Here is an 18,521-nt window from a genome sequence, read left to right as displayed (position 1 = left end):
GGAATTGAACCCAGATCCCTGGTGCTGTGAGGCAGCAGCGCTAACTACAGTGCCACCGTGCCACTCAATCTTTCAACTTCTGCAGCCCTATTTTAACCTACAGTTAAAAATAAAATAGCCTTTCTTCCGTCTTTTCATCCCAGAGTTTAATTTTGAAGCAAGTGGTTAATTTAATCCGAGTTTATGGTTTTTCACAGTGTCCTTCCTCACTTGGGTATTTTCTGACTGATGTACCTATCTAGGCCATGATGGCTCTGGACATAGATAGGTATGGACAAGCGGATCAGGTCCATATCCGACTGGAAACTAACTTGAAATCGAAACCTGCAGTGATTAATTCCCAGGGAGATTTTCCAGTAGCGAATACCTGGGTGGAGACAAGTGGCCAAGGATTGACACGGAGATTTCGCAATCTTTGTCCTGCCCCTTTCTATTTAACTATTCCCTTATCAGATTACTCCCAGATCTCGAGGCGCTTTGTGATCGGAACTGAACCACATCTGGGAGAACCAGTGCCCTGTCAGAAGGGAAGGAGTAGCTTCCAGGAATGGCACCAACAAACCTGTGGAGATTATTGATGAGTGGATGGATTCACCTCGCTCTGCTCACACTCAGCTGTAAGTAATAAACCCCTCTATCCAAATAGGGGAATGGATTTAGTCATAGCGTGATACAGCACAGAAAGAGGCCATTCTGCCAAAAGTGCTCATGCTAGCTCTTTGGTGGACCTATCCGCTTACTTAGCTGACCATAAGACATAGAAGTAGAAGTAGGCCATTTGGCCCATCACGTCTGCTCTGCCATTCTGAGATCATAGAATCCCTATAATATAGAAGGAGGCCATTCGTCCCATTGTGTCTGCACTGAGTCTCTGATAAAGCGTCTTTCCCAGACCCTATACCCGTAACCCCGCATATTTACTCCTCTAATCCACACATCTTGGACACTAAAGGATAATTTAGCATGGCCAATCCACCTAACCTGCACATCTTTGGACACTAAGGAGTACTTTACCATGGTCAATCCACCTAACTTACACATCGTGGGACACTAAGGGGCAATTTAGCATGGCCAATCCACCTAACCTACAGATCTTTGGAGTGTGGGAGGAAACCGGAGCACCCGGAGGAAACCCACACAGACACGGGGAGAACGTGCAAACTCCGCACAGACAGTGACCCAAGCCGGGAATTGAACCTGGGTCCCTGACGCTGTAAGGCAGCAGTGCTAACCACTGTGCCACCGTGCCGCCTTCATGTCTGGTCTGACATACTAATCCTCAACTCTCCCTTTCCCGCCTTATCCCCATAACCCTCAATTCCCTTACTGATTAAAAATCTATCTCAGCCTTGAACATACTTAACCCAGCCTCTACTATAAAGAATTCCACAGATTCACTCCCCTCTGAGAGGAAATTCCTCCTCGTCTCTCTCTTAAACGGGTGACCCCCTTACTCTGAGATTATGCCCTCTGGACCTAGACTCTCCCACAAGGGGAAACAACCTCTCAGCATCTACCCTCTCAAAGCCCCCTTGAAAACCCTATATGTTCATAGAATCCCCACAGTACAGAAGGAGGCCATTTGGCCCATCGAGTCTGTACCGACTGCAATCCCATCCAAGCCCTATTCCTGTAACCCCACACATTTACCCTGCTAATTCCCCTGACACTAGGGTCAATTTACCATGGCCAATCCACCTAACTTACACATCGTGGGACACTAAGGGGCAATTTAGCATGGCCAATCCAACTAACCTGCACATCTTTGGACTGTGGGAGGAAACCGGAGCACCCGCAGGAAACCCACGCAGACATGGGGAGAAGGTGGAAACTCCACACAGACAGTTACCCAAGCCAGGAATTGAACCCGGGTCCCTGGTGCTGAGAGGCAGCAGTGCTAACCACTGTGCCACCGTGCCGCCCATGTTCACTCCCCATAATCCTGCAATCTTTACCCCTTCAAGTATTAATTGTGTTGCAAATATTTTCAATTTTTAAAAAGTACAATCAGTCACATTATTCTTCAGTGAGTTATGTATCATTTTTCTCACATGAACATTTTGATACTAATCAGATCACGATGTGTGGGTTTCATTTGTCAACCTTTAATGTTTTCATGTGAACTATGTTTAATTCAAGTGATTAATCTAAGGACTTTCTCCCGATTAATTGAATGCTTTTTCTCCCCCAAGCCACTCAGAATAATATCAACTGGGAGACACAGAGATATGATGGATGGTACAACAATCTTGCCTTTCATAATCGAGGGTCAGCTGGTAAGACACAATCTCCTGAACAATTCCTTAGTTTTGATTCACAAGCAACGAATAGTTTAAGTTTCAAGTTTATTTATAGAACATAGAACATAGAAAAACTACAGCACCATCAGGCCCTTTGGCCCACAAGTTGTGCCGAACACATCCCTACCTTCTAGACCTACCTATAACCCTCCATCCTATTCAGTCCCATGTACTCATCCAGGAGTCTCTTAAAAGACCCTATTGAGTTTGCCTCCACCACCACTGACAGCAGCCGATTCCACTCGCCCACCACCCTCTGTGTGAAAAACTTACCCCTAACATCTCCTCTATACCTACCCCCCAGCACCTTAAACCTGTGTCCCCTCATAGCAGCCATTTCCACCCTGGGAAAAAGCCTCTAAGAGTCCACCCGATCTATGCCTCTCAACATCTCTATTAGGTCTCCTCTCATCCTTCGTCTCTCCAAGGAGAAAAGACCGAGCTCCCTCAGCCTATCCTCATAAGGCATGCCACTCAATCCAGGCAACATCCTTGTAAATCTCCTCTGCACCCTTCCAATCTTTTCCACATCCTTCCTATAGTGAGGCGACCAGAACTGAGCACAGTACTCCAAGTGGGGTCTGACGAGGGTCTTATATAGCTGCATCATTATCCCCGGACTCCTAAACTCAATCCCTCGATTGATAAAGGCCAGCACACCATATGCCTTCTTAACCACCTCCTCCTATCTATTTATGTCACAAGTCGGCTCACATTAACAATGCAATGAAGTTACTGTGAAAACCTCCTAGTCGCCACACTCCGGCGCCTGTTCGGGTACACTGAGGGAGAATTTAGCACCTAACCAGCACGTCTTTCAGACTGTGGGAGGAAACCGCAGCACCCGGAGGAAACCCACACAGACACGGGGAGAACGTGCAGACTCCACACAGACAGTGACCCAAGCCAGGAATCGAACCTGGGCCGCTGGAGCTGTGAGGGAGCAGCGCTGACCACTGTGCCACCGTGTGGAGAAGGAAGGTGAATAGCCTACTGCAGAGAGTGTGGTAACTTAGAGATCAAATGATGACGGTGACTCTCGTTAGCGCCTGTCTCAATCCAGCCCAATGCATGCCCAGTGCGCTGTGCTGTATATCTGAAATTAAACCACCTCGTTTTCTATGTTTCGAGAAGGTGGGATCAGGATATTGAATTCGATGGTCAGCCATGATTAAAATGAATGGTGGAGCAGGCTCGAAGGGCCGAATGGCCTATTCCTAATTCTATTTTCTACATTTCAGCCAACTCACATTCTTAGTAAGTCCCCAATGCGATGGGCGTTTGTTAGCAATGGACTATTCACTGAAACCTACTCTCCCTATTGCTCTACAATATCTGCTTATTTCTAGTGGAACAGACTGCAAAGATGTAATCATTACAACGCATTTTTAGTCACAAGGGCGACACGGTGGCACAGTGGTTAGCACTGCTGCCTCACAGTGCCAGGGACCCGAGTTCGATTCCCGGCTCGGGTCACTGTCTGTGTGGAGTCAGCACGTTCTCCCCGTGTCTGCATGGGTTTCCTCTGGGTGCTCCGGTTTCCTCCCACAGTCCAAAGATGTGCGGGTTAGGTTGATTGGCCATGCTAAAATTGCCCCTTAGTGTCCTGAGATGTGTAGGTTAGAGGGATTAGCGGGTAAAATATGTAGGGATATGGGGGTAGGGCCTGGGTGGGATTGTGGTTGGTGCAGACTTGATGGGCCGAATGGCCTCTTTCTGCACTGTAGGGTTTCTATTCGATTCTCCCACAGTCCGAAAGACATGCTGGTTAGGTGCATTAGCCCGTGCTAAATTCTCCCTCAGTGTACCCGAACAGGCGCCGGAGTGTGGCAACTAAGGGATTTTCACAGTAACTTCATTGCAGCGTTAATATAAGCCTACTTGTGACACTAATAAACTTTAAGTTCTCCCTCAGTGTACCCGAACAGGCGCCGGAGTGTGGCGACTAGGGGATTTTCGCAGTAACTTCATTGCAGTGTTAATGTGAGCCTACTTGTGACACTAATAAACCTTAAGTTCTCCCTCAGTGTACCCGAACAGGCGCCGGAGTGTGGCAACTAAGGGATTTTCACAGTAACTTCATTGCAGCGTTAATATAAGCCTACTTGTGACACTAATAAACTTTAAGTTCTCCCTCAGTGTACCCGAACAGGCGCCGGAGTGTGGCGACTAGGGGATTTTCGCAGTAACTTCATTGCAGTGTTAATGTGAGCCTACTTGTGACATTAATAAATAAACTTTAAAACAAAATGCCCTTGTCATGATTGTTATCTGAAGGTCGCTGTTTTATCTGCAGGATCTCCTTTTATGCGCCTGTTGCCTGCTCGATACGCTGATGGAGTTTACCAGGCTTTGCGGGAGCCGGAAGTCCCAAACGCACGGATCATCAGTAATCTAATCTCAAATGGAACATCAGGACTTCAATCCAATGACAATAAGACTGTGCTGAGCGTCTTCTTTGGTAAGGACGCCGAGATGTGAGGATACCCACAGCACCGATCGTAGGAAGGAGGCTGTCTCGGGTTGTTGTCTGTATCTAATTGGGCTTTCAGTCTAAGTACAAAACCTTCACCCGCACAATTATTACACCTACACTGACCAGACGAAACCTTTCCCCACATCCTTAATTCATCCAATCTCTTTTGCTGATCAGCTTAATAGCTGGACAGTGACCACCCCCATGTTTGTCACTGGGTGTATCTATTCAAGCTCTATATTTGGGATTAACCCACTTCACTGCCGTCTCGTTTCTGAAAGCAATCTTGAGTCTTGTGCCTCAGTTTACAATCAGAGAAGAACCATGGAATCCCTACAGTGCAGAAAGAGGCCACTCAGCCCATCGAGTCTGCACCGACTCTCTGAAAGAGCATCCCACTCAGGCCCTCCCCCGTAACCCCACACATTTAGCATGGCCAATCCACCCAACTTGCACATCCTTGGACACTAAGGGGCAATTTAGCATGGTCAATCCATCTAACCCACACATCTTTGGACACTAAGGGACAATTTAGCATGGCCAATCCACCCCAACTTGCACATCCTTGGACACTAAGGGGCAATTTAGCATGGCCAATCCACCTAACCCACACATCTTTGGACACTAAGGGGCAATTTAGCATGGTCAATCCACCTAACCTGCACATTCTCCCCGTGTCTGCGTGGGTTTCCTCTGGGTGCTCCGGTTTCCTCCCAGTCTGAAAGATGTGCGGGTTAGGTGTATTGGCCATGCTAAATTGCTCCTTAGTGTCAGGGGGATTAGCAGGGTAAATGCGTGGGGTTACGGGAATAGGGCCTGGGTGGGATTGAGGTCGGTACAGACTTGATGGGTTGAATGGTTTCCTTCTGCACTGTAGGGATTGTGTGAAGTTCTAAGAGATTTGATGGGATAACTAACCTCTTCCAAACTTCCACAGGTTACCACGTCATGTTTGAGATTCTGGACACAAGATACGCTGCCTGCCCTCCTGAGTTTTTGGATGTTCCAGTTCCACACGGCGATTCAGTATTTGACCCCAATGGGACAGACAATGTGAGGCTACTATTTGAACGAAGTGAGTGGGACACCCGCTCAGGACACAGCCCCAACAACCCACGGATACAGGTAACAGGAGTGTGTAGAGAAGAAGGGAAAGCAACGCAGTCGGAACCTTTAACAAATACATATCAATCGAAAATATCTTACCAAGCGCTCGTTCCTAAGGACTGACATATGAAGAGAGACTGGGTCGATTGGTCTTGTACTCACTGGAATTTAGCAGAATGGAAGGGCATCTCAGAGAAACATACAAAATCCTGATGGGACTGGAACATGCCAGATGCAGGAAGAATGTTCCCAATATTGGGGAAGTCCAGAACTAGGGGGTCACAGTCTAAGAATAAGGGGTAAGCCATTCAGGACTGAGATGAGGAAGAACTTCTTCACTCAGAGCGTTGTGAACCTGTGGAATTCACGACCATAGAAAGCTATTGGGGACCAGGTCTTTCGATATGTTCAAGAGGGAGCTGGATTTCTTTTATTCATTCGTGGGACATGGGCGTCGCTGGCTGGGTCAGCATTTATTGCCCATCCCTAGTTGCCCCTTGAGAAGGTGGTGGTGAGCTGCCTTCTTGAATCGCTGCAGTCCACGTGCTGTGGGTTGACCCACAATGCCGTTAGGGAGGGAATTCCAGGATTTTGACCCAGCGACTGCGAAGGAACGGCGATATATTTCCAAGTCAGGATGGTGAGTGGCTTGGAAGGGAGCTTGCAGGTGGTGGTGTTCCCAAGTATCTGCTGCCTTTGTCCTTCCAGATGGAAGTGGTTGTGGATTTGGAAGGTGCTGTCTAAGGTGGCCCTTGCAACTAAAGGGATCAAGGGGTATGGAGAGAAAGCGGGGGTGGGATACTGAAAGTGAATGATTAGCCATGGTCATATTGAATGGTGGCGCATGTTTCTTCAGAAGGAACTCTCCAAATGCAGACAGACAATAAAAAATAACAAGCCTTACTCCAACTTATAAATCAAAGAAAGGGTTTAATAAAGAAATTTCATTACTCCAAACTTGGGGCCTCGCCCTGGGTAAGTTCCCCACAATTCCCACCAGGTTCTTACTTATGATGAGTCAGCTGACCATCACATCATTCTGTAATTGGTTCCTTGGTTTATTGGGTCAGCTGACCCTTACAGCTTGTTACCATTGGTCACATTACATCTGATACAAAGTTGTCACCGGTCACATTCTAACAGTGCAGACTCGAGGGGCCGAATAGCCTAATCCTGCACCTCTTTTCTATGTTTTAATGCCTTAAATTCCTTCAGTCCTGCTGCACATTTGCATCAGTAACAACAGGCGCTGTGCATGAAAGGAAATAATTCTTTGTGAAGCTATTGAGATATTATTGAGAGCGGTAAAATATGCTATGGGAAATGCGAAGCCTCTTAATTCTTTTTTTTCAATGTTAGGTTGGATATACAAGCCTTGTTGCAAATGATCTATTTTAAATTATTCCATTATTAGCCCAACTTTTATGTTGTTTCACATGCACAGTTACATTCAGTTTTAGTTACGAAAATGTTCACTTGGTTATAAGGCATTCTGGTGTTGAGGCAGAAGGGCTGAGAATTTAGTAGATTAATTTGAAGCCAGTAGAACTTTGGCACATGACCCATTGTCACGCCTACTGTGATGATACTGTGCCTTTAAGAAATGCATTTATATCATGTTTCTTGTAAGGGGTATGTTTAAAATTCAGCTCTGTTTACATGGTGCTGATTTGTCTATACCAGGCAGCTCACATAAAAGTTTATTTATTAGTCACAAGTAGGCTTACATTCACACCACAATTATGTTACTGTGAAAATCCCCTAGTCACCACACTTCAGCGCCTGTTCAGGTACACCGAAGAAGAACTTAGCATGGCCAATTCACCTAACCTGCACATCTTTGGACTGTGGGATGAAACCGGAGCACCCGGAGGAAACCCACGCAGACACAAGGAGAACGTGCAAACTCCACACAGACAGTGACCCAAGCCAGGAATTGAACCCAGGTCCTTGGCACTGTAAGGCAGCAGTGCTAACCACTGTGCCAATGTTGAGAATGCAGGCTAATGATTGTTTTTAGCTGGGAATGTGTTTGTTTTAATCTGAGTTAATGCATTTTTATTTATTTTGGCTTTTCCCCTACAGTTTGAGAGTTGGGATTTTGGTTGATTGGCAGAGGCAGAGTCCTGTGAATGGGCAGAGTGCAGGGAAAATGCAAAGTTCTGTCTTATTTTAAAACAGTCAGTTTCTACATGATCCTGAAAGAGGCAAGAGGTCTCTCTCTCTCTCTCTCACTCTCTCTCTCTCTCTCTCTCTTTCTCTCTGTTTCATTCTTCAGAGGTGTTCAAAAAACTATAACTGTTAACAAGTGCAAGCACGTAAGCCTGTATACCACTAATTAATTTTGGAGAGGTGGTTAAGTCTATAAAAGGAATATTGCTTAAATTGAAACTAACAGAGATAGATTAGCAGTTAAGAGTTGTATGTTTAAGCATTTCAATGGGTAAAAGTGAAGCTAATTACTTTGTTATAGTTAAACTTTATTGTTAAATAAAGTGTGTATTGATAGAAGCTTCCTAGTGAATAGAATACATTAGAGTATATTATATTTTACTGGAGTGAAACACATTATCCTCACACTAAGGCCAAAATTTAAAAAAAGTGTTGGGGTCTAGTCGGGCTTCATAACATACTTTGGGGTTTCTGCTCTGGTACCCTAACTACGGCACGGTGGCACAATGGTTAGCATTGCTGCCTCCCAGCGCCAGGGACCCGGGTTCAATTCCCGGCTTGGGTCAACTGAGTGTGTAGAGTTTGCGCACGATACTCTAGATGTCTCCTCGTGTCTCTGTGGGTTTCCTCTGGGTGCTCTGGTTTCCTCCCACAAGTCCAAAGATGTGCGGGTTAGGTAGATTGGCCATGCTAAATTGCCCCTTAGTATCAGGGGGACTAGCTGGGTAAATGTGTGGGGTTATGGGAACAGGGCTTGGGTGGAATTGTGGTTCAAGCAAACTCAATGGGCCAAATGGCCTCCTTCTGCGTGGTAGGATTCTATGATTATTGAGGCTGGAATGAAGGGTGAAAGGATGACTAGCAAATGTAGCTCCTAATAGGAGGACAAAGAAGGAAGGGAGTAGGTTGTATCAGGGATAGACAGATGAATAAAGAGATGAACATCGTGCTGAGAGAAAAGTAGATCTGGTGGACCTTGCAACATTTCCCTTCTCTTTGGAAATTGCTAACTGAGTTATTTTGATTTGTTCCCGGTGATTTCTAACAGGTCAATGAAGTTACTGCCTGGATTGATGGAAGCTCCATCTATGGATCTTCTCATTCCTGGTGTGACGAATTACGCTCTTTCTCTGGTGGCCGCCTTGCTTCAGGCTTGGACCCACTGCTTCCCAAACCAAGCACTGGGAAGTTGCCGATGTGGAATCCTCCAGACCCATCCACTGGCCAGACCGGACTCCAAGGATTTTACGGTGAATATTCAACATTTTGAGCTTGTGTGAATTTACAATGACTAACCTCTCACAACGGAACAAAACCGACCAGATTTGTATTGAGAAACCAATCGTCTACAGCTTTGGCATAGTGCTTTATCACTGGACTAGTATTCCACAGACCCCGGATAATGACCCCGGCTTGGATTCAAATCCCACCACGGCAGATGGTGAAATCTGAATTCAATAAAAATCTGGAATTGAAAGCCTAATGATTTTTTAAAAAATTCATTCGTTGGACATGGGTGTCGCTGGCTGGCCAGTATTTATTGCCCATCCCTAGTTGCCCTTGGAGGGCAGTTGTGAGTCAACCACATTGCTGTGGCTCTGGAGTCACATGTAGGCTAGACAAGGAAAGGACGACAGATTTCCTTCCCTAAAGGACATTAGTGAACCAGATATTTTTTATTGAACTCAAATTCCACCAGCTACCATGGCGGGATTCGAACCCGGGTCCCCAGAGCAATAGCTGAGTTTCTGGATTAATGGTCTATCAATAGTACCACTAGGCCATGGCCTCCCCTTACCATGACCATGAAACCATTGTCAATTGTCATAAAAACCCATCTGGTCTACCAATGTCCTTTAGGGAAGGAAATCTGCCGTCCTTACCCGGTCTGGCCTACATGTGACTCCAGGCCCAGTTCAATGTGGTTGACTCTTGACTGCCCTCTGAAATAGCCGTGGTGAGACACTCAGTTGAAGGGCAATCAGGAATGATTGACAACTGTTGGCCCAGCCAGTGATGCCCACATCCCATGACCAAATTAAAAACAAACACCTGTGGACAGAATTGTAGCTAGATTATTTAGATCCAAAACGTTAACTTTGTCTCCCTGCACAGGCGCTGCGCTTATCCAGTATTTTCAGTTTTTATTACATAGAATCAAGGTCAGTTTTCTGTGGCATCTCCAGTTTTCATAGAATGATAGAATCATAGAATCCCTACAGTGCAGAAGGAGGCCATTCGGCCCATCGAGCCTGCATCGACCACAATCCCACCCAGGCCCTATCCCTGAAACCCCATGTATTTACCCTGCTAGTCCCCCTGACACAAAGGGGCAATTTAGCATGGCCAATCCTCCTAACCCACACATCGTTTTGATTTGATTTATTATAGTCAATGTATTAATATGCAGTGAAAAGTATTGTTTCTCACGCGCTATACAGACAAAGCATACCATACATAAAGAAGGAAGGTAGCCAATGCTTCCAGAAAGGTGTCAAACACGGTGGCACTGGCACAGTGGTTAGCACTGCTGCCTCACAGCGCTAGGGACCCGGGTTCAATTCCCAGCTTGGGTCACTGTGTGGAGTTTGCACGTTCTCCCCGTGTCTGCGTGGGTTTCCTCCGGGTGCTGCGGTTTCTTCCCACAAGTCCAAAGATGTGCGGGTTAGGTTGATTGGCCATGCTGAATTGCTCCTTAGTGTCCAAAGATGTGCAGGTTGGGTGGATTGGCCATGCTAAATTGCCCCTTAGTATCCAAAGATGTGTGGGTTAGGTGGATTGGCCATGCTAAATTGCCCCTTAGTGTCCAAAGATGTGCAGATTAGGTGGATTGGTCATGCTAAATTGCCCCTTAGTGTCCAAAGATGTGTGGGTTCAGTTAAGTGGATTGGCCATGCTAAATTGCCCCTTAGTATCCAAAGATGTGTGGGTTAGGTGGATTGGCCATGCTAAATTGCCCCTTAGTATCCAAAGATGTGCAGATTAGGTGGATTGGCCATGCTAAATTGCCCCTTAGTGTCCAAAGATGTGTGGGTTCAGTTAAGTGGATTGGCCATGCTAAATTGCCCCTTAGTGTCCAAAGATGTGTGGGTTAGGTGGATTGGCCATGCTAAATTGCCCCTTAGTATCCAAAGATGTGTGGGTTAGGTGGATTGGCCATGTTAAATTGCCCCTTAGTATCCAAAGATGTGTGGGTTAGGTGGATTGGCCATGCTAAATTGCCCCTTAGTATCCAAAGATGTGTGGGTTAGCTGGATTGGCCATGCTAAATTGCCCCTTAGTATCCAAAGATGTGCAGGTTAGGTGGATTGGCCATGCTAAATTGCCCCTTAGTATCCAAAGATGTGCAGGTTAGGTGGATTGGCCATGCTAAATTGCCCCTTGGTGTCAGGGGATTACCAGGGTGAATGCATGGGGTTATGGGGATAGGGCCTGTGTAGGATTGTGGTCGGTGCAGACGCGATGGGCCGAATGGCCTCTTTCTGCACTGTAGGGATTCTATGATTGTACCCTGCTCCACACACTCTTCGAAGCAGTACTCTCCAACACGACTCTGGCCACGCAGCAGTTGTTTAACGGCAATACAATTATGTTCTAGATTTTGGAAACGCAGCAGCCAATGAAAGCCCGTTCATCATGGCGGAGAGTGTCATCTGGTTCCGATATCACAATGCCCTGGCTTCCAAATTCGGAGCCCAGAACCCCTCGTGGACTGATGAAGATATTTTCCAGCACGCCAGGAAGTGGGTGATCGCCTCTCTGCAGGTAACCCGCTGGAGAAAAATGTGCAAATGTAAAGCGGGTGTGTGTTTTGACGGTGTCTCTAAGGTGTCGAAAAGCAGGAAAATCAGTTATAGAACCATCATGCTGCACCCAGAAAGAGGCCCTTCAGCCCATCATATCTGCGCCAGCCATCAAACACCTATCAAATCCCGTTTTCCTTTCACCGATCCCTAGTTGCCCCTGGAGAAGGTGGTGGTGAGCCCCTGCCCCGAACCGCCGCAGTCCCGGTGGTGTAGGTACACCCACAGTGCTATAAAAGGAAAATATTGCAGATAGGGAATCTGAAATGATATCAGAAAACTGCTGGAAAATCTCAGCAGGTCTGACAGCATCTGTGGGGAGTGAATAGGGCCAACGTTTCGAGTCTGGATGACCCTTCGTCAGAGCTGAATGGTTACATAGTTTTAAGGGGCACCATGGGAGGCATGATGGCACAGTTGTTGGCACTGCTGCCTCGCAACGCCAGGGACCCGGGCATGCGTTTTCTCGAATGGAGAGAGATGATTACAGTCTCCCGTGGCCCATTTTACCTCTCGACCAGTCACACTCGAGTGATATCTTGCGCCATATCTCAAACATGTATCTGACATGCGCCTAAGTTATCCAGGTTGTTTCAATAAGCACAATGTTTTTGATAAATGTGAAAATGATGCTTTGACTTTTGCAGACCTGTTTAATCTCTGTGCCCTCTAGAGCCAAGGACATCTCCGGCCCAGAGATACTGAGGCCAAACTTTTCTGCCCGAGGTCCCACCGATGGTGACCCCCCGTCCCATCACCCATTCTCTGGTGTGTGTTTTGTGGCAATGGAGATTATGAGCAACGGAAAAAGCCATTGACCTCGGCGGGACTGGAAAATCCCACTGGCGCCAATATCAAGCCACCTCCTCTGGAAAACCCCGGGGCAGGAGCTGTAAAATTCCAGCCTTTGTTGTTCACAGCTGGTGTTAAATGACTTGATTTGATTTATTATTGTCACGTGTACTGGGATACAGTGAAAAGTATTGTTTCTTGCGCGCTATACAGACAAAGCATACCGTTCATAGAGTACATTGGGGAGAAGGAAAAAAGAGGGTGCAGAATGTAGTGTTACGTTACACCCTAGAATGTAGAGAAAGGGTGTAGAGAAAGATCAACTTAATATGCAAGGTAGGTCCTTGAAAAGTCTGAAGGCAGCAGGGAAGAAGCTGTTCTTGAGTTTATTGGTACATGACCTCAGACTTTTGTATCTTTTTCCCGACCGAAGAAGGTGGAAGAGAGAATGTCCGGGGTGCGTGGGGTCCTTGATTATGCTGGCTGCTTTTCTAAGGCAGCGGGAAGCATAGACGGAGTCAATGGATGGGAGGCCGGTTTAAGTGATGGACTGGGCTATCCTTTGTGATTTCTTGTGGTCTTGGTCAGAGTAGGAGCCATACCAAGCTGTGAAACATCCGGAAAGGATGCTTTCTATGGTGCATCTGCAGTGCACTTTGGAAGAAAGTGGAAGAGAGTATGTTTTGATTTGATTTATTATTGTCACATGTATTAACATACAGTGAAAAGTATTGTTTCTTGCGCGCTATACAGATAAAACATACCGTTCATAGAGAAGGAAAGGAGAGAGTGAAGAATGTAGTGTTACAGTCATAGCTAGGGTGTAGAGAAAGATCAACTTAATGCAAGGTAAGTCCATTCCAAAGTCTGGCAACAGCAGGGAAGAAGCTGCTCTTGAGTCAGTTGGTACGTGACCTCAGACTTTTGTATCTTTTTCCCGAAGGGAAAAGGTGGAAGAGAGAATGTCCGGGGTGCGTGAAGTCCTTAATTATGCTGGCTGCTTTTCTGAGGCAGCGGGAAGTGTAGACAGAGTCAATGGATGGGAAGCTGGTTTGCATGGTGGACTGGGCTACATACATGACTTTTTGTATTTTCTTGCGGTCTTGGGCAGAGCAGGAGCCACACCAAGCTGCGATACAACCAGAAAGAATGCTTTCTATGGTGCATCTGTAGAAGTTGGTGAGAGTCATAGCTGACATGCCAAATTTCCTTATGTCTGGCGTGCGTGGGGTCCTTGATTATGCTGGCTGCTTTCCCAAGGCCGTGGGATGTGTAGACAGCTTCCCTCCCAAGTGTCGGCCTTCTGACTAACCATGACCTCTCAATTTGCAGAGCATTGTCTTTTATGAGTGGTTACCCAAGCATCTGGAGAAAAACATAACCGCCTATTCTGGTAAGATATCGACAGCGCGATGATCTCAATTGCAAAAGTTTAAAGAAGGAAAACTTGTCTGTTGTTACATTTCTGGCTTCTCAGATCTATCAATTATTTCCTGGCTTTCACAGGGTACAAGAAGTTTGTCGATCCTGGCATCTCACCTGAGTTCCAAGCTGCTGCTATAAGGTTCAGTGCCAGTATGGTACCACCAGGAGTTTACATGAGGTAACAAGGAAACGATGTCATTGGCCAACTGTTATTTGCTTTCTTTATCTTTTAATAAGGTATTGATTGGTCCTGAATGTCTCAAGATCCAGACTGAATTCGTAACCTTTCCAGGAAGGAGTCAAACACGGTGGCTCAGTGCTTAGCACTGCTGCCTGACAGTGCCAAGGACCTGGGTTCAACTCCAGCCTTGGGTGACTGTCTGCGTGGAGGTTGGCCAAATGGGCTCCTTCTGCACTCTAGGCGTTCGAGCCATAGAGCAATACAAGACCAAAAACAGGCCCAACCGGTCCATGGTCCCCTGCCAGCTAGTCCCAATCGCCTGCGTTTGGCCCATATCCCTCTAATCCTTTCCCAGAGAATCCCTACAGTGCGAGAAGGAGGCCATTTGGCCCATCGAGTCTGCACCGACTGCAATCCCACCCAGGCCCCATTCCCGTAACCCCACACATTTGCCCCTGACACTAGGGCCAATGTGGAATGGCCAATCAACCTAACCCGCACATCTTTGGACTGTGGGAGGAAACCGGAGCACCCGGAGGAAATCCATGCAGACACGGGGAGAATGTGCCAACTTCACACAGACAATGACCGAGGCCGGAATTGAACCTGGGCCCCTAGCGCCAGTGTGCCAACCACTGTGCCACCGTGTTTGACTCCTTCCTGGAAGGGTTACCAATTCAGTACTTCCATGCACTTATCCAAATGCTTTTTAAATCTTACAATTGTTCCCGCCTCAACCACTTTCCCTGGCAGCTCATTCCATATCCGCACCATCTTCTGTGTGAAGAAGTTGCCCCTCAGGTCCCTTTTAAATCTTTCCCCTCTCACCTTAAACCTGTGCCCTCTAGTTTTCAATTCCCCTTCCCTGGGATAAGGACTATGTGCGTTCATCCTATCAATGCCCCTCGTGATGTTATACCTCAATAAGGTCATCCCTCATTCTCCTATGTTCCAAGTGGACATAGAACATAGAACATAGAACATAGAACATTACAGCGCAGAACAGGCCCTTCGGCCCACGATGTTGCACCGACCAGTTAAAAAAAAAAACTGTGACCCTCCAACCTAAACCAATTTCTTTTCGTCCATGAACCTATCTACGGATCTCTTAAACGCCCCCAAACTAGGCGCATTTACTACTGATGCTGGCAGGGCATTCCATTCCCTCACCACCCTCTGGGTAAAGAACCTACCCCTGACATCGGTTCTATAACTACCCCCCCTCAATTTAAAGCCATGCCCCCTCGTGCTGGATTTCTCCATCAGAGGAAAAAGGCTATCACTATCCACCCTATCTAAACCTCTAATCATCTTATATGTTTCATAGGTTTAAGGTGCGTGGGGAAAAGTTTAGAGGAGATGTGCGAGGCAAATCTTTTTACACAGAGGGTGGGGAATGTCTGGAACGCGCTGCCCGGGGAGGGGGTGGGAGCGGGTATGATAGCGGCATTTAAGGGGCAACTAGACGAAAATATGAATAGGACGGGAATGGAAGGATACGGACTCTGTAAGTGCATACGGTTTTAGTTTAGGCAAGCATCATGATCGGCGCAGGCTTGGAGGGCCGAAGGGCCTGTTCCTGTGCTGTAATGTTCTTTGTTCTTTGAATAAAATCCTAACTTGGCCAACCCCTCCCTATAACTCAGCCCATTAGTCCTGGCAATATTCCCGTAAATCTTCTCTGCACTCTTTCCAATTTATCAATGTCTTTCCGATAACAGGGTGACCAAAACTGTACACAACACTCCAAGTGCGGCCTTACCAACAACTTATACAACTAAAAGAACAAAGAAAATTACAGCACAGGAACAGGCCCTTCGGCCCTCCAAGCCTGCACCGACCATGCTGCTCGACTGAACTAAAACCCCCTACCCTTCCGGGGACCATATCCCTCTATTCACATCCTAAAAGATCAAAGAAAACTGGAACATAATATCCCAACTCCTATACTCAATGCCCTGACTGATGAAGGCCAGTGTGCTAAATGTCCTCTTCACCACTCTGTGACGCCACTTTCAACGAACGATATACTTGTACGCCTAGATCCCTCTGTTTTGATTTGATTTGATTTGATTTATTATTGTCACATGTATTAACATACAGTGAAAAGTATTGTTTCTTGTGCACTATACAGACAAAGCATACCATTCATAGAGAAGGAAACGAGAGAGTGCAGAATGTAGTGTTACAGTCATAACTAGGGTGTAGAGAAAGATCACTGAATGCAAGGTAAATCCATTCAAAAGTCTGACAGCAGCAGGGAAGAAGCTGTTTATGAGTCGGTTGGTACATGACCTCAGACTTTTATATCTTTTTCCCGACGGAAGAAGGTGGAAGAGAGAATGTCTGGGGTGCGTGGGGTCCTTAATTATGCTGGCAGCGGGAAGTGTAGACAGAGTCAATGGATGGGAAGCTGGTTTGCACGATGACATTGACGGAGAGATTATTGTTGCCGCACCAGTTCACTAGATTCTCTATCTCATTCCTGTACTCTGTCTCATCATTGTTTGAGATCCGACCCACTACGGTGGTCCACTCGCTTCCGGAAGATTCTCTGTCATCCAGCCAACTGTGTCACCAGAAACCAATCGCTTGGCTCAAACACCCAGTGAAATTACTTTTGAATGATGCCAAGACGCTTCGTTCAAACTGCATACTCCATACATAGCAGCCATAAAAATCAGAGTCATATTGTCTCGTTTAATGTAAACAACTTCCCTTATCTGGAAGATCACAGCTCCCAGACCAGAGCCTCTTTCGGACCTGCATCTGGTTTTAGTCTATATGTTGACCAAAATTCCCAACATGCTTCACTCTCAGCCAGAATGGTCATTTTAAAGCCACGATGGACCTTATTGTTAATAAATTATTGCTGCAGCCGTTCCTTCTCCGTCCACAATGCTGTGCCCAAGGATGTTCCTAAAGGTTTTCAATAGTTGAATGGGAAAGTCATCCTTTGTGCCACGTATCCCACTGCGCAGGGTTTGGTTAAGATTACCTCATTTTGCCAACATCTGAAATTCTGCTTTACTTTTGGTTTGGTTCAGAAGCAGGAAATGCGAATTCCGTAATGTCACCACCATCCAGAATACAAAGTCTCCAGCACTCCGGGTATGCAACAACTTCTGGAACAGACAGGTAAAGAACTTGAAGGGGAAAACTCCTAAAATTAATTTACCGCGACCACATCAGGACGGCAGAGTGAATTGTAATTCTCTGCAGAATCTCTGCGCTCCTTTAATTTTTCTTTGCTGGTGTTATGGCGGCACTTTAGAAAACGTTGTCTTGGTCTCAATTGGAGCATTGTGTCCAATTCTGGGACGGCGGCACGGTGGCACAGTGGTTAGCATTGCTGCCTCACAGCGCCAGGGACCCGGGTTCAATTCCGGCTTGGGTCACTGTCCGTGTGGAGTTTGTGCGCTCTTCCCGTGTCTGGGTATGTTTCCTCCGGGTTTCCTCCCACAGTCCAAAGTGTGGGTTAGGTTGTTTGGCCGTGCTAAATTGACCCTTGTGTCAGGGGGTAGATAGCACGGTAGCACAGTGGTTAGCACTGCTGCTTCACAGCTCCAGGGACCTAGGTTCGATTCCCGGCTTGGGTCACTGTCTGTGTGGAGTTTGCACATTCTCCTCGTGTCTGCGTGGGTTTCCTCCGGGTGCTCCAGTTTCCTCCCACAGTCCAAAGATGTGTGGGTTAGGTTGATTGGCCATGCTAAAATTGCCCCTTAGTGTCCTGAGATGCGTAGGTTAGAAGGATTAGTGTGTAAAATATGTAGGGATATGGGGGTAGGATCTGGGTGGGATTGTGGTTGGTGCAGACTCGATGGGCCGAATGGCCTCTTTCTGTACTGTAGGGTTTCTATGACTTCTAAATATGTGGGGTTATGGGAGTGGGGTGGGATTGTGGTTTGTGCAGACTCGATGGGCCAAAAGGCCTCCTTCTGTGCTGTAGGGGTTCTATGGTTCTATGAATTTTGTGAAAGCTTTGGAGAGAGAGAGAGAGTTTGCATATTCTCCCCGTACCTGTGTGGGTGTCCTCCGGGTGCTCCGGTTTCCTCCCACTGTCCAAAATATGCAGGTTAGGTGGATTGGCCATGCTAAATTGACCCTAGTGTCAGGGGATTAGCAGGGTAAATACATGGGGTTATGGGGATAGGGCCTGGAAGGGATTGTTGTTGGTGTGAGCTCGATGGGCCGAATGACCTCCTTCTGCACTGTAGGGATTCTATTCTAGGTTTGCACATTTTTGCAGGAATGTTTTAAACAGG

General features: G+C 46.7%; 1 protein-coding gene across 1 annotated transcript in view; it reads left to right on the top strand.

Moving 5' to 3' along the window:
* LOC144480506 (dual oxidase 2-like) overlaps positions 1 to 18,521 on the top strand; it is a 97,204-nt gene that overhangs the window by 5,988 nt on the left and 72,695 nt on the right. Inside the window, exons 2-10 of the mRNA XM_078200003.1 lie at positions 454 to 617; positions 2,193 to 2,276; positions 4,597 to 4,761; positions 5,714 to 5,901; positions 9,104 to 9,305; positions 11,654 to 11,820; positions 13,983 to 14,043; positions 14,157 to 14,253; positions 17,304 to 17,394. Coding sequence (XP_078056129.1) covers positions 548 to 617; positions 2,193 to 2,276; positions 4,597 to 4,761; positions 5,714 to 5,901; positions 9,104 to 9,305; positions 11,654 to 11,820; positions 13,983 to 14,043; positions 14,157 to 14,253; positions 17,304 to 17,394 — 1,125 coding nt within the window. The 5' untranslated portion in view covers positions 454 to 547. The remainder of the gene's footprint in view (positions 1 to 453; positions 618 to 2,192; positions 2,277 to 4,596; positions 4,762 to 5,713; positions 5,902 to 9,103; positions 9,306 to 11,653; positions 11,821 to 13,982; positions 14,044 to 14,156; positions 14,254 to 17,303; positions 17,395 to 18,521) is intronic.

This window comes from Mustelus asterias, chromosome 29 (genome assembly GCF_964213995.1).
Source record: "Mustelus asterias chromosome 29, sMusAst1.hap1.1, whole genome shotgun sequence".
Lineage (NCBI taxonomy): Eukaryota > Metazoa > Chordata > Chondrichthyes > Carcharhiniformes > Triakidae > Mustelus > Mustelus asterias.
Note: the sequence above shows the minus strand (reverse complement) of the source record. Positions and strands in the feature narration are given on the sequence as shown.